The following is a 17,274-nucleotide window of genomic DNA, read 5'->3' on the forward strand; positions in this document are numbered from 1 at the left end:
TAGCTGACGGATGAGGATTCCTGTGGTTAAAAGACAGATTACTAATATCTGACCCAGCGCCCCCGCATGCCACACTATGATTAGTGTAGGTAGCCTGAATGTTATGATTTTACTACATTCAGCCTAACCCTTAGTCACTATATTCTCTCTTTCCTTCACCAATTTATTAATTATTATATATATCTTTTTATTTTTTACACATTTTCACTCAATGCATTCATACACGTTAGAATCACTGTAGACATTTATAAACTCTCCTCGCAAACAGAAGTACTCCCTCGCCCTCTTTGACAGTGGGATACTATGATACCGTTGATCTATACCACATGAGATGAGAGTTATGTGCGTTACTGATAGTACATTACTATGAATATCACTATTTGATTTTGTGGTACACATGAATCATTAGGTACATCACCTATCATTCTGTGGTTAGCGATTTGATCACAATAATTACGTAGAACTTTCCATCATTAATTGATTGTAAAAGGCACTACACGATTGGGGAACACAATCTTGCACCCATTACTTTTGCAACTGTGATGGATACTTCTTTGCATTTATTGGGTACATTACCCGTTGTTCATGGACTTAGCATGTGGTCAGCGATTTGATTGAAATGAAATCGACCAATATTAATTGATTGTAACAGGCACTAGACAATTGTGAAAATGTAAATTTGGCATTTACTATATGATTAACTACTCTAAGCCACCATGTAACCAGCCATTTGCCCCTAAAAAAATGGCATTTTGGCTCCAAAGGAATCATGATGTACATAATGATCGCAATTGCAGGAGTATGCAGTCGATATATATATATATGTATTTATAATTTAGGTATTTATTTCTTTTATCATGAAGAAATTCTGTGCAACATGATTTAGTCTGTTTCCCATGAGTGCCGATATTTCGCTAGTATTCTTTCACTGTCTATCAACCGTAACCCCTATTTCTATGGGGAATTGGGCACAGGTCATTTACTTGACAAAGGCTTCGCCGAAACGTGTCGTACTGTTTGGTTTTTGAGACAATAAATCTTTATTGAACTCGTCCTTTGGTGTGCCGCTGGAAGTTATTCTGCATTTCTGGATAACGACTTCTTTGGAAAATAATAATAGCGGGACTGTGTCCGCTGCTGGCACCGGCGTCATCAGGAGGGTGAGCGGCTTTTCACAGTGACTCTCATAAACAATATATATATATATATATATATATTTATATATATATATATATATATATATGTATGTATATATATTCTCCTTCGTTTCCCCACAGGGCTTCCTCGCGCACTCACGGAATGGATACAGCGTTGTCACCAAATTTTTCGTTAAGTTTCTTTATTTACAGCATGCCAGTTTACAAACTCTACGCATTTCAGTCTCAGCAGAGACCTTGTTCACGAGACTAGCAATAACTCAAACTGTTTTTGTGTTTTTAAACTCTCATCTAAACTAAAAGTGACATCACTTCCTTAAGGGTGCAGCAAAGCATTCTGGTAATTGTAGTAAACACATTTTTTCTATTGCTCAAACATTTGTGTGCTATTATCTATCCACATTTTGGCGGTCGACTCCGACATTGCTCATAGGACACCAATTATTCATACTCTGTTAATTGCAAGCATAATTCTCATTCGCATATGCGATGTCAATTATTCATTCACAACCATATTGCACCACCCGACACTGGGCTGATGTTATAATTACTTAAACTACAGCTCATTCATTAATGCGAATGTCCGTGTGTGCCTCGCATAAATAAAGCTGAATTAATTGAAGCCCTTCAGTGGGCCTTCATCCATCATACACCCCAAGATATTTTTTCGTTTTTTCGAAAAATAAGACTGAAGAAATATTTCTCTACAGTAAATCTAGACGAACAAGACACCAATTATTCAGGTTGCAAACCTCCATCCAATTTTACCCCAACTCTAGACATGGTTGGCCCAGAAGTGGCTATTTTTGAAAAGACAGTTGTAAAAGAAATAAAGAGAATAACCAAACACATCCCCAAACCGGCACCTAACCTAACCGTTAAAGAAAGAGAGGCCTTTAAATCCTTACAGAACAACTCGCTTATCACTATTAAGCCTTGTGATAAAGCAGGAGGAATTGTTATCATGGATACTACTCTCTACACTGATAAAATCAAGTCCATGTTAGCAATATCCGAACATTATCAACCATCCAACATGAGAGCGATTACCCGTCTAAAAGACACTATCAACAACATTACAACTAGAGCCTTTATAGATGGCTATATCTGCCAAAAAGAATTAGACTTTCTCAACAAAACATACACAGTCACACCCGCTCTATATGGGATACCAAAAACCCATAAAAATACCCAAGATCCTCCACTAAGACCAATAGTCTCCTCCATTAACTCATGCACAGAGCCCCTATCACAATATGTTGACACCTTTCTTTGCCCTCTTACCACACAGTACGCTTCATACATCAAAGATACAGGGCACATGATATCAACACTGGAAAACATACCCTTTGACCAGGAAACGCAATTTCTTGTCACTCTAGATATAGAGTCTTTATACACTAACATTCCTCAGGACCTAGATATAGAGGCAGTGGCAGCCCTCCTAGCTAGAGTCCCTGGGGAAAGACCAGATGCTTTCATCCTAGAGTGTTTACAAATAGTGTTACAACATAACTATTTTGAATTTAAACAAGATATCTTCCACCAAATTAAAGGGACCAGTATGGGGGCTTCATGTGCCCCCAGTGTCGCCAACATCTACATGGGGGAGTATGAGAGGAAACACATCTATAATGAGGCGGCGCCTTTTTTTGAGAATGTCACACAGTGGCGAAGGTTCATAGATGATATTTTTTTCATCTGGATAGGCATAGAACCAGATCTATTAGAATTCATATCCTGGCTCAATTCTATCGATAACAATCTTAAATTCACTTGTCATTATTCATCTGACAAAGTTGAATTTTTAGATATTTGGATTATGGGCAGAGAAGGACAGCTTTCAGTTAGCCTGTACAGAAAACCAACAGCCAAAAACACGATCTTAGATCACAGCAGTTACCATCCACCATGCCAAAAAGACTCGATTCCATTCGGAGAATTTTTGAGAATCAGGAGGAACTGCACCAGCATGAAAGATTACAGTTCAGATAACTATAACTCGCGCGACCGCCACTCTATCACAAGGATGATGTCATCAGTGATGTCATGAGTGATGCCACTGACCATGTCATGAGTGATGTAATATGTGACGTCATGAGCAGCGGATTGCGGGCGCGCAAGTTATAGTTATCTGAACTAACTATAACGGGGGAATTTCAATGTTTTTTTACGAGTGAAATGTCCAGCTAACTATAACATGTGTGAAACCTATGGTTTTGTAAGTGAATTTGCATGGTTTTTTCAGTGAATATATATATATATATATATATATATATATATATATTACCTACTGGTGGTCGCCAGTAGGTAGTTATAGTTAGGACCCTGTTTACATAGGAAATCCGCAACATTCTATTTTGAATAACTTTTTTTTTTTTTTTTTTTTAAATATATTTTTATTGCAGGAATCAGTAAATCGTTACATAATCAACCAGCATAATATAACAAGCAAGATCAATGAGACACACCCCTCCGTCCCCCCGCCGTAAGTTTCTTACACAGCCATTCAGCCCACAACCCTAGGGTCGGGCGGCGAAATTCAATGGGGGCTCAGAAGGATGTCGAGGCTGGTCCGGATGATCCACTGTCCGTCATCTGCTTTTCCAAACAAGCCTATAAACCCAGAAAGAAAAACCCCACCCTCAAAACGCTACGAACCAAAGAGAACCCACCCAACCCCGCCATCAGCGCACGGCAACAACCTCAACAGGATCTGCTAAAGGACCCATGGGGAAAGCAACAGAGCTGAAAAGTGCAATCGTCTATCGGGACTTGGGGCGAGCTGCTTCCTCACTTTCAGAGTCGCTGGGGGCGCAATAATCCCTAAGGTCCTGCACTAACGTCTCCCACTCCAGCGCTGCCTCCTGTGCCTTCTCATTACGCTGCCTCCAAGCTAGCTGGTATCTTAGCGTGCTCTCCCCCGTCGCCCACTTCAAAAGTTCGCTGCGCCACCGGCTTCCTGTCGGACCAGCTCGTGCCTTCCAGTTCCTGGTCACCTCTCGTTTAGCAAGGAGCAGCCCTAAATCAATGAACTTGCTAGATATTTTGTTCTTGGGGGTATGAGGGAACCAGTGCAGGAGTCCCACCGCCGCGTCAAACGATAAGGATCTCCCCGTCGTCTCCTCCAGGGTCTTCCCCACTTCTACCCAATAGGATGACAATCAGGCCCACAGCATGTGGAGAAGGTCCGCCTCCTGGGCCGGGCACCTGGGGCATTCCGCCGAATTCGTAGCAAAATATCGCCTGATTTTCACCGGGGTCAGATATGCTCTATGGAGCACGTAGTAGTGGACCAATTGAAAGCGGGCGTGGCGTGTGCCCTTCCAGGCTCGCCGCACCAGCTGGGACCAGGTCGTCTCCGGGATCTCCTTGCCAATGTCCTCCTCCCAACGGTTTCTCAGAGTAGTGAGGGGAGCCAGCCCCTCATTGATCAGTCTGCCGTAAAGGCAAGTGACCGCCTTCACCGTGCCCGCAGACATCATCACGTATTGGCATACCGGGGATAAAGGAGGTTCCTCCTGCCCGCATTTCCAGTGCGCCTGGATCGCTCGGACAAGGGCCGAGTGCAGCAGAAAGTCGCCGCGGGGAATCCCGAAGCGATCAATGAGCTCCTGAAAGGGCAAGAGCGCCCCGTCCTCGTATAGATCACCTATTAGCTGTAGGCCGGCGTCCTCCCAGTTCGCCAACTGTGACCAATCGCCACCATGGGGCAAAGCCGTTAGCATCCCCAGAGGTATTTCGGGCGCATACGGTGTTCTCAGGTGGCCCCGGGCGTGAGCTCGGTTCCAGCACAGGCGAACGGTCCGCTCCTCCATCGACAAGCCCTGCAAGGCCAACCGTTGTCGCATCGCTATGAAGGAGAGAACATGCCTGGCCATACCCGTTCCCCTCCTGTCTTCTGGGCCCCGGAATTCCCGGGCGATCTCCTGGGTGAAGGTCTGGAGCTGCGCCGCTAAATAATACTTTTCGAAGTCCGGCACCGCAAGCCCACCCTCAGCCTTCGGCCGCGTCAGGGTCTTGAGGGCCACCCGCCGGCGGCCCGAGCCCCAGAGGAATCCGACTATCATTGATCGTAATAGTCGAAACGTGGCCGGTGGGACCCAGATCGGTAGTGTCCGGAAATAATATAACAACCGGGGAAGCGCCACCATTTTAAGCAAAGCAATCCGCCCTGCCACCGAGAGCGGTAGCGTGGCCCAGAAGTCCATACTGCCTCGAAGTGCTCGAGTGCCGCGGGCAATGTTCCCAGCCAGGAGGTCAGAAGGTTCATGATAGACGTACACCCCCAGGTACTTAAAGCAGTCGGGTTCCCATCTAATCTCCCTACTTAGAGCAGGGGTAGGGGTGCCCCTGCGAACCGGGAAAAGACAGGTCTTAGTCCAATTCAATCGGAGGCCCGAGACCTCCCCAAACTCCGTGAGTGCCGTCGCAGCTCCATGTAAGGCAGCGAGCGGGTCCTCTAGGAAGAGCAGCAGGTCGTCTGCATACAGCGAAATGTAGTGCGGGCCCGAAGGAGTCCACAGGCCCGTGTAATGGGCTCCCGACCGGAGATGCAGCGCAAGTGGCTCCACCGCCAGCGCAAAGAGAAGTGGGGATAACGAACATCCCTGCCTCGTGCCTCGCTCCACCGGATATTGTGAGGAAATCAGCGGTCCCGCCCGAACCCTGGCCGATGCCGAGGCGTACAGAACCCTGGTCCATCTGATGAAGCCCTCACCGAGGCCGAACCTCCGTAGCACAGTGCAAAGGTAGTCCCATTCCAGGCTATCAAAAGCCTTCTCTAAGTCTACCGATAAGACAACCGGGCACGGGGCGTCCACAAGCGGTTCCCCTAGCAAGCGGAACAACCTACGAATGTTCATGGTCGTGTTACGCCTGGGGATAAAGCCAGCCTGGTCCTCATGTACCAAGGAGCTCATGTGTCCTAGTAGCCTCGAGGCCAAGATGCTGCTCAGTATTTTATAGTCAACCGTCAGCATTGATAAGGGACGGTAAGACCCCGGATCGGATGAGTCCCTTCCGGGCTTGAGGAGCGGGACCACCAATGCCTCGCACATTGAGCCCGGGAGTCGCCCAAGCCTCTTCGCCTCTCTGTATACTATCAACAACCTAGGGGCTAGGAGATCAGCATAAGCTGCATAGAACTCCACAGGAAGGCCGTCCAGGCCCGGGGTCTTATTCCTCGCCATCTTTTTAATGGCGCTACGGATCTCTCCCAGTTCTATGTCGGACCCCAGGGCTTTCGCCACGTCCTGCTCCACTGTTCGGATCTCTAAAGGCCGTAGATAATTATCGAACAGGTCAGGGTCTCGGGCAGAGCGACTGCGGTACAAGCGTTCGTAATATTGCCCGTAACAGCTCAGAATCGCAGGCTGAGTGTACACCTCGGTTCCGTCTGCCTTGCGCATGGACGTCGTCAGTGAGGACTGACGCGTAGGGTTGGCCAGCCATGCCAGCAGCGCGCTCGACCTATCCCCCTCTGCGATGGACCTAACCGTATAGGCCTTGTAGTCAAAACAGCGAAGCCGTTCGACCTCTGCCGCCACCGCCTCCTTCGCCTCCGCCGTGCGTGCCTGTAATTCAGGGCGCCCGGGGCGGCGTAGTTCCAGCTCGCGGAGTTTTCGATCCGCTGCCTCTAGGTCGGCGAGGATAATTCGCCTCATGCCGACCTTTTTAGAAATACAGTACCCCCTCACCACCACCTTAAAAGCGTCCCACTCTAACGCTCTCGAGCTCGCGGTGCCACCGTTGGACGCAAAGTACTCTGAGATCTTATCACCTAGGTCCGCCCTGAAAACACTGTCCTCAAGGATCTCGGGCCGTAATTTCCAGGTGGGCACCGCAGGCACCCCGGGAAACCAACGAAGGTCCAGCAGGAGGGAGTTATGGTCTGATATGGTCCTGGTCAAATATTCAGACCGGACCGCTGCTGAAACCAGTTCGGGCGAGCCAAGAAATCCGTCCAGTCTAACGTGCAACTCATGGAGGCTCGAGAAGTAGGAGTAGTCCCTAGTTGTGGGGTGTTGCGCCCTCCAGATATCCGTTAGACCCCAGTGAGTCTGCCAGTCCCTACGACCCTTAGCCATGCGACGAACCGGAGAATCGGGGAGGGGTGGATGCGAGCGGTCAGTGTCTACATCCACTACTGAGTTGAAATCTCCACCGAGCAGGAGGGGCCCGGAGAAGAAGTGGGCCAACGAGCCCGATAACCTGGAAAGGAAGGCAGTCTGGTCCACATTAGGAGCGTACACACAGCAAACGTTTAGGTCTCTCCCTCCCAAAGTCCCCGAAATGGCCACATAACGCCCCTCTGGATCTATCACTGTTTTCGTGACCTGGAAGGGAACCCCAGCTCTAACCCAGATCAGCGCCCCTCTGGCATACGCGTAGTACGAAGTGCAAAAGACCTGCCCCCTCCACCTACGCTGTAGCGCCGCCCCTTCCGCCTTGTTCAGATGAGTCTCCTGCAGCAGCGCCATTTGTATCCCCCTACGCACTAAATAAGCGTGGACTTTGTGACGCCTGGACATAGTATGAAGCCCCCGCACGTTCCAAGTGACACATTTCAGATTAGCAACATCAGCCATTGTCCCATATCGTTCTCGCAAAGTCTCCCCATCTGGGTCCCAACAAAGAAAGGACATCGATCACCTCAGCACTGATGGCGGCCATTTTCCCCAACCAAAACTTAACAACCCAAGTGTGAACCAACTCCCCATCCACCCTCCCCAGAACAGGACCCAAATAGTACCATCTAGTTCCCATCCAAACCATACCCTCCAACAACCCACTTTCCCCTACTAATCCTGCGGTCGCCACCGTAGGAAGGCCTTAAGGGCCAGGTGCGGGCCGGGCGGAGGCAGTGGGCCCTCGACGCTCAGGCCACCAGGACTAAAGCAAGCCCAAAACAGTGTCAAAAAAACCCTCGGGGCAAAAACAGGGCACCCCACCCTCCCTTCCCCGGGAGTCAGCATCTATTGTCGGCACCCGCCACCCCCCGCCGGGCCCCCTCCCAAAATGAAGTAGCTCACCCCGTTACCCCTGTCCATCCAGAAGGTCCTCCACCGATTTCGGTGTGATCACCGGCGTATGGACGCTGTCAGTCACTGATTCCTCGGAGTCCGTTGGAACCCCCTCGCCACCAGGGTCCGCTTCCTCCTCAATGGCATCGTCCCGTGAGCCAGACAGCGCTGATAACACCTCTAGTACTCCCTTCCGCTCCGTCGATGTCTCTGCAGTTGAGGGACCTCCTGAGCGGCCACGGCGACTCCGAATCCTCTTGGATCGCCGTCTCTGCTCCGGCTCCGCCGCCTGCTGAGATGAGGAGCCGAAGCCATCTTTCCCCGCTCTATAGAGTTCAAGCCAGTTACAGACGTCCTCTGGGGTATCGAAGAACTGAGTTTTGTCATCGACAATTATGCGGAGCCTCGCAGGGTATAGGAGCGAGTACTGGATGCCCTCGCTCCTGAGCTCGCGCTTGACCGCCAGGAAGGAAAACCGTCTGCGTTGAGTTTCATAGGTGTAATCCGGGAAGATGTTCACCTGGCTGTTCGCCACTTTGAATGGTCCATTATGTCTGGCGGCATTGAGGATGAGGTCTCTGTCCCTAAAGTGCAATAACCGTGCCACCACCGGTCGCGGGGCACGTCCCTGCTGCGGTGGCCTCGCTGGGACTCTATGGGCACGCTCCAGGGTGTAGAAGGAGGATAGACCCTCCGGGGCCACCGTGTCTCGAAGCCAGGCCTCCAAGTATGCCACCATGTCGCCATCCTCAATCTTTTCCGGCAGGCCCACCACACGAATGTTGTTCCTCCTGTTACGGCCTTCCGCATCCTCCGCTCTCTGCTCCAGGGCCGTAATCCGGGATAGAGCATCCTTCATAGCCGCAGTCAAGGTTCGCTGTGCCGGCTCCAAGGTTTTCACCGAGCTCTCCACTTCCTTGACCCGGTCCGAAAGTTTGCCGTGGTCCGCTCTAAGGAGACCTAGGCTCGTCGCTACCTGGGCAATGTCCTGCTGGAGGGTCGAGCGCGTGGTCGCTATCGCCTCTAAGACGCGGTCAAATTGCTGTTGCATTGATGCACCGCCAGAACTCTCCGGGTCCCCACGTTCCTCTTTGTCCTGGGTCTCCGAGTCTGAGGCGGCTGGGGTAGCCCCTTTGGCTCCTCTAGGTTTCCCCATGTCGCCGGGAGCACTCCGTGCGGGTCCAGGAGCAGGCGTCTCCGAGTGCAGGTGCCGGCTATGACTCTCTCGGTTGCTGGGCCTCAGGTCGAGTGCCGGAGATCCCCGTCTCCAGGGCCTGTTGGACCGCCTCAGCTTCGGCTCGCGCCCCCAACACGGCGTCTGAGGGCACCGAGGAGGAGGCGGAGACAATCGTCGCCAGGTCAGGCAGGCCCGCATGGCCGATAGAGTCCCGGAGTGAGGGTCACCAACTCCACCGGACGATTTGCGGCGCCGAAGGTTTGCGCCTCCCATGGAAGTGGGTCGGCCAGGAAAAAGTAGCCAAGTGCGGTGTAGGGAGTGGGGCCACCGTCGGGACCTCCAGACGTCCGCGTGCGGGATCCGCTATAGCGTGGGCATCCGCCCATACGAGTGCAATCCCCGTTGAAAGAGTCCGCTTTGACCGATGTCCAGATCCACCCACCACTGGGAGACGGCAGAGCAGGGGATGCACCGCTGCTGGTGATGTTCCTCCAGTCTAATGGATCCGGCCAAGGGGACAATGAAGTCCGGGCGCCATGTTGGGTCGCACTCCGCAGTTCCGCAAACTTCGATTTTTCGCCGGGTCACCGCTCGTGCAGATCGCGCCAAGGGCCCCGGCAGGTCTCCGTCGGGCCGATCAGCAGAATGCGGGGGCTGGGGTGCCCCGCAGCCTCCGATTTACAGGATAATCACGGGCTCAGTCCCGGAGCCGAGCTCTCAGGCGACCATCGCCATCGGCGCTCAAGCCACGCCCCCCCTATTTTGAATAACTTTGGCGCCGGTTGACGAATCCTCGCGAAATTTTCAAAACTAATGGGGCGCTACGCTCCGCTCCTACCCTGAAAGTCTCGGGGTGATTCGTCAAGCGGGGGCTGAGAAAAAAGGGGGGTCCCAAAACGCGTTTTCCCCATGCATTTTTCCGTAGGACCTTTAGACACAGCTACAGCCCGAACGGCTGAACAGAATTACTTGTAATTTGGCAGAGAAGTAGCCATAAGGTCAAGGAAGTGCCTTTTGTAGGTCTGGTGTAAATCTGTTCAGTAGTTCCTGAGAAAATAGCATTTAAATCAATATATATATCTGTGGCAGCGCTCCGTGTGCTTACCGTGCGCTTACGGTAAGCTTACCGTACGCGTACGGTGCCGTGCGCGAGCGCGTTTCTGATTGGTTGTTAGATCAAAGTAAACATTCGAATCGGTCGAAACCAGGAAGTGTCGGCCGCCATTTTCTCTCTCGCACTCAGAGGGGGGGTGGAAAAACAAAGTTGGATAACATGAAAAGGGGCAGGCTAGACAGCTCCTAACCACCTAGCCTTGGTTAGGGTGTCCCAGAAGGACCCCCAAGGCCAAAAATTATTTGTTTTAAATTTTTTTTTAAAACGCCGAATGCGCTTACCGTACGCGTACGGTAAAAATATTAATTAAAAAAAAAAAAAATCCACATATTCCCCCCCCCCCCGTGCGCAAAAGGTGCCTGCAGGGCACCTTTTGTGCATGTCATATTTTTTACAATTAGAACATTTAAAAGATAACCTTTCACAACGAAGCGCATAATATGTCCTCCGTGTGCGGACGGTGCGTGAAGCGCATCGTGCGTACATGGCCCATCCAGCGTAACGTGGGCACGTGGTGCGCATTGCGCACCGCGTGCCCACCGTGCGTGCACGGCACTAACTGCGTAAAGTGGGCGCGCGGTGCGCAAAGCGCACCGCGTGCTCACTGTGCGCACACGATGCGCGAAGCGCACCGTGCGCGCACAGAACGAACTGCGTGAAGTGGGCGCGCACGGCACGAACGGCGTAAAGTAACTTAGCATTTAAAAAACCGTACAAATTCACTGAAAAAACCATAGGTTTCACACACGTTATAGTTAGGAATTAGCATTTAAAAAACCTTGCAAATTCACTGAAAAAACCATAGGTTTCACACAAGTTATAGTTAGCTGTACATTTCACTCGTAAAAAACCAATGAAATTCCACGTTATAGTTAGTGCAGGCAACTATAACTCACGCGACCGCAATCCTCTGCTGATGCTAATACTGTATTTAGACACTCATTTGCCCATGTCTTCTTCCATTAAATTTTTGCTATACATATATTACAAATATTTTTTTTTCATAAAGACACATATGTCATCAGCAGAGGATTGCGGTCGCGTGAGTTATAGTTGCCTGCACTAACTATAACGTGGAATTTCATTGTTTTTTTACGAGTGAAATGTACAGCTAACTGTAACTTGTTTGAAACCTATGGTTTTTTCAGTGAATATATATAAATATATATTTTTATTTCACATCATATTTTTGGGTCTGAAGGAATTCCTTCACCGGTGCTCCATCTCCAGCACCAAAACCCCATTGGTGCAACTCTTTAAAATATGTATGCACCCTGTATTTGGATCTGCACCAGTGGGGTTTTAGAGCTGGAGGTGGTGGCACCGGTGAACTAATTACTTCAGACCCCAAAATATGATGTGAAATATTTATATATGTATTCACTGCCAAAAACCAAAGGTGAAAGTAATGTTATAGTTAGGTGAATATGTCAATGACATCAACGTTTTGAATTAAAAAACTACAAAAATTCACTAGATATAGTTATAACATGTGACCCCACCATGTGCTGTTTTTGCCCTAACATATTACATTACTCATGACATGTTCTATGACATCATTTATGACATAACTGATGACATCTCAAATGGCATCATTGATGAGATCACTGATGATGACACTGGTAATATCATCCAATGAGTGTGTTAGTTTGTTTTATAGTTTACATAGTGGCGGGTTACTACCATATTACTTTTCTACCTAATTTTGTACAGCCTGGTTCCAGCTCCTGGGTGTAAGTGTTTACTAAATACATGTGCTTCTAAAGCATCATAGGTGTGTAGAGGTTTGAACAGGTTATACATTTTTGTAGTGAAGAGTAACTCTGTGTGCAAATGACAGTTGACTTCTTGTGTTGAGTATGTTTCACGCACGTGGTTTGGCTCTGCACAAAACGTTTCCAACAGCGCCAAGATTCTATTCAGTTAGTAGTTATTTTAAGCTACTAGTTTCTCATGGGACAAGTTTTGCTTAGAGTGAACATTGTTCTTAGTAGATACTTTTTAATGCGCTTTGGTGTATTTCTCATGAGAGCTTTACTGTCTGCAACCAGTGTGGTAAAGAGTAAACTCTCTCCATAGAGTAAACATTGTTTACTATACCTACTTTTCTGCTCATATCAACTTGATTTCTCAGTGAAGGTTGGGTGACTTTGAAAGGTTTGATATAGATAAAGGCTGTCCGTAGTAGGTTATTAATTTTGGAAAAAAAGTTGACTATCTTGAGGAGCTTAACTTTCTCTGAACTCTTGTCTACAGATTAAACATTGTGTGCAATAAGGGTTCCCCATATATCTGTGGTTGATTGTTAATGTGAACTAGCCCACCAGTGAAGTGTACGTTAGAAGGTCAATTTTGCACATAACACATGCTTGCTACACCTAAGGAATTTGTATCTGTGATGGCATTAATGATGCTTGTGAGCTATTTTGTGCTTGCTTTCAGGCCTCTATACTAGTTTATAGAGTAATGTGTACAAAAGAAGTTTGGATGATGTCATCAGTGATCTCATCAGTGATGTCATAAAGGATGTCATAGAACATATCATGAGTGATGTTCTATGTGAGGTTGTAACCCGTGCATGGCGGGGGCGCAATTTATAATTAGCTCTACTAACTATAACTGGTGAATTTCTGTGGTGTTTTGAGTTCAAATTGTTAATGTTGTCACTGACATATTCACCTAACTATAACATTACTTTAAACTTTGTTTTTCCTGTGAATATATATATACTGAGGGACGTTATAGTTAGGTTCTGAATTTATACGCTCAAACCCATAGAAATTCAACTGCTGAGGTTATTTCAAGTAACTATAACTCATGCCCTAAGGTAACTATAACTCGCACCCTCGCAATGCACAGCTAATTACCCCTCATATTACATCATTGATGACATCTTCTATGGCACCATTGATATTAACACTGCAACATTTGCAATACAATTATTGATGAGAAAACTGTGCTTGGCAAGGGCGCGAGTTACACTTACCTTAGGGCACAAGTTCTAGTTACTTGAAATAACTGTAACTATAACAGCTGAATTTCTATGGTTTTGAGCATGTAAATTCAGAACCTAACTCTAACGGCTCTCTAACCTTTAGTAATTTCAGTGAATTTCAATGGGTTTTTAAAATACTAATTCCTAACTTACGCCAGGGGGTGCCTTTGCAGAGTTGTGGAGAAAGTGGACGGGCCTCAGACAAGCTCTCAGCAATTCAGCTGTGTGGGACTTACTGGTGGTAACAGGAGGGGTTCTTGGCCCCCAACAACACTTAGCATCCAAGGGACTTCATCCTCCAACGTGTACTGTGCCAGGAGAAGCATTTCAAGAGTGGTTGAGCACTCAGCAATCCCGCTTTGTGGGACTTATTGGTGTTAATAGGAGGGGTTTTTGGCCCCCAATGACCCTCAGCATCCAATGGGACTTTATCACCCACTGAGTAGTGCACCAGGAGGCGCATTTGCAGAGTGGTGGAGAATGGGGGTAGGGTCTTTGACGAGCTCTCAGAAATCCCGCTTGTGTGGCACTTACTGGTGGTAACAGGAGGGGTTCTTGGCCCCCCAACAACCCTCAGCATCCAAAGGAACTTCATCCCTCAACAAGTAGTGCACAAGGAGGTGCATATGCAGAGTGGTGGATAGAGGGGGCGGGCCTCAGACGAGCTCTCAGGCATTTTTTGTACATGGAGGTATTAAATAATTTGCCTATAAAGATGACAGTGAGCTGAAATCCAGATTTGAACCACGTTTCATAGTTCAGCTTTACCTACAAAAGGCTGTATCTCCTCCACCTTTCACAAACCTTATGGGTCTAAACACAACAAAGCAACAGGTGATTCTGTTCCTGTTTCACACACTGCCCATGTATGTCTTTGAAGTTTTTGTAGGTTGACAGACCGTGCTCCCTCTGTCAGCACTTTAGAAGAGAAGTACACATTCTGCATTGTTCAGAAGAGAAAACCTTCAGTGCTTATAGAGCCGCGCATAGCAGGAAAAAGCACTGGGCACTGTTTATGTGCGTGCGAGGTATCAATATTTCTCTAATTGTTTTACAATTTGGCGTCATGGCATTTTAACATCCACTAGAGCAAAATATGTAGTACTGATTTGGCGTGAGAACTTGAAAATGGATGCTTCACATTGTGTTCCGAATTTCAAAGACTGCATCATGCTGCATAACTTATGGATTTCAAAATAGTAAAATGCCCCTGCCTCGCTCTCCACCTAGTGAGGTCGAAATATTGCCATACAGTTACAACATGATGGGGAGGTGGCTGCTTGCTCGTAGAGACAGAAATGCCCCAATCCAATTAGCAAAATCCTTCTCTCTATTCCAACATTCATATTGGCACCCCCAGGTATTGGACCTTAGGGGAGGGAGGCTCATACTTCCCTTCTCTTAGATTCTGATTACAAGAGGCCTGTATAATTTCGACCCTTGCACTAACACCTTTTTGTGTGATCGGAAATATGAATAGTGCGAAGTTTACTGCATCAGGTCATTTCTGGGTGTAATAAAGTCCACACCTCGCTATTTTCCCCAGGTACATACCGCAAGGTCAAACTAGCTGTTATTTACTAGGAGGACATGATGAGAAAATACCTGTACAAGTGGATTTTGCTGCAGAAAAAAACACTGACTTGTGAAGTCGCGGGCAGTTTCTGCACCCGTGGAGAATTTCGACCTATCTGCCCACTTTATTTTCAGCTTAGCAAGATGTGTCATGGCATACCTCACATACTTTGAATACTATTATTAGCAAGCTTGTAAGATACATCATGCGGTAAGAAGCTATGTGGTTTTTTGAACTTCTCTTGCTGGCTCACTCCATCAGGGCAGAACATCTGTAATGGGAATGAAAAGCATGTACCTCTTGAGATGTGAGACACAGGCTACCCAGCATACTGTATATCTAAAATGATGTCATCTTCACATTAATGCAGCAAAGGAGGCAGATTCAGGGAGTGTTGGCTACAAAAGATCTTTTCCAGTGTTTACCAGAGAGCTCACTAACATCAATGTGTGGATTTAGCGTTTTAGGCTTTTGGAAGTTATCCTTAGCAAGAATATCACTGTTGTTTATAGTATTATTTCTTTTTTTGGTTGTAAATCTTTATTCCATTTGATTCAAGAAACCTATTACAGAATGTAATGAATGTTAAATAGCATTTCTAGACTTTACACTCTGCTATTAGAATCTCATCACTGAGCCTTTCGGTAGTCTGGGCATGACTTTCAAAACGTTTCCACTGCAGACCCCAGTCCATTTCCGTTTTATGGAGGTGGGGTCGCTCGGGTAAATACATCAGTTTTAATGTGTTGTGCTTTAAGGTGGGTAGGCTGAAAGGCTGCAACAAATCACTTGTCTATTTCCACAGTTCATTCAGGTGCCCACTGACCCGCAAATGTATTTGTGTAGTAAGTAGCTGGCATATGTCTTAATATCCAGCTACTTGCATATTTTGTTTGTGATGAATGTCCCGAGCTCTCTCTCAATGTGAACTGCAGGCACCAAGGAACAATTGAAGCTTACTTCAAACTGATACACATTTTCTTTTTGAATTGTTTTCCTCACTTATTACGAATCTTACCAACAGAATATTTTACAAACTCTTGAAAAAGGGTGGGGAAGAGGCAATGATTGAAATGGAACTGTGCATTAGTGCTAGGGCTTCCCATAAGAGGGCAGTGTTTGGACCCCACATGCTGTCCAAAATCTACAGTATACCAAACAATAGGAAGAACCGCAAGTTGATTCAAAACACGTTTCTCCAATCTTTTATTGTTAATGGCAGTATGACACTACCAACACATGTCTCGAAAACGCCTGTTCTTCTTCAGGGCAAATATGTTATTATGGGCTCCAATTGAATTTCTTCAACTTTGATCCAATTGCTATAAGACAAACGTCAACAAAAAGAACATTTAAAACAATATATTATGAATTTTTTAACCTTCTCACCTCTATCAATATACATTCCATATCAAAATATATGATACTTAGTTGCAATCTCAACTCACTTGTGTGCTAAGTGCTCTTTTTGGAAAAAAATTATTCTCATTTTAAAAACCGTACAAATTATAGTACGAAAAGTTACAAAACTGACTGAATGTACTTAAGTTCTACTTTGTTATAGTAAAAATTCATAAACAAATACTCAGTAACTGAGAACACCTGTTAGATAACGAGGTTGGTAAAAAGAAGAGTTCAACCATTAATGAGAAACAGGTGGCACCCAGAGGTTGGAGACAAGTATTTTTTATCATCTTGTGGTGCCTCCTGAAGTTTGGGCTATTATTTCAGATCAGCTTTTTTACCTGTTCAGTCTGAGCAAAAATCATGGGGCTGGGTTGTTGTTATAATAATAAGATCTTGTTTTGTATATAGGGCTTCATATCACACTTCTGCCATTCTGAGCCATGTAAATAAGATATGCCTCTATTACCCAGTTGGAAAGATCCACAATCTATTAAAGTTATGTATACAAGTCTTTGTTTGTCGTTGCACAGTACCACGGGACCTCAAATGTGTATGAGTTGTTGATTTGTCTGACAGCCAAATATGATTATTGTTCAGTCTGTTCTCAAAAGACAACTCTTTTAGTGTAATACTGTCTTCTGACAGTTTTGTTTCCCTGCTCGGTTTAAAAGTTTTCTGTTTTCGTACCCTAACAGGAAAGAGACAATCTTTGTAATGTGGAAAAGAAATACTCCAATCTTACAGGAGGAAAGCACTTTCCGGTCAATGACAGTTGTCTGAAGGAGATAAACAAGGTTTGATCATAAGTAAATTGCATGTTTTC

At 46.8% G+C, this 17,274-nt stretch overlaps 1 protein-coding gene across 3 annotated transcripts in view; it reads left to right on the plus strand.

Annotated features, from left to right (window-relative positions):
* Positions 1–17,274, plus strand: part of PHLDB2 (pleckstrin homology like domain family B member 2) — a 484,972-nt gene that overhangs the window by 308,105 nt on the left and 159,593 nt on the right. For all 3 annotated transcript variants that reach the window (XM_085622330.1, XM_085622331.1, XM_085622332.1), the window contains one exon: positions 17,147–17,245. In XM_085622330.1, coding sequence (XP_085478456.1) covers positions 17,147–17,245 — 99 coding nt within the window. The remainder of the gene's footprint in view (positions 1–17,146; positions 17,246–17,274) is intronic.

The sequence above is a fragment of the Triturus cristatus genome, chromosome 8, assembly GCF_964204655.1.
Source record: "Triturus cristatus chromosome 8, aTriCri1.1, whole genome shotgun sequence".
Lineage (NCBI taxonomy): Eukaryota > Metazoa > Chordata > Amphibia > Caudata > Salamandridae > Triturus > Triturus cristatus.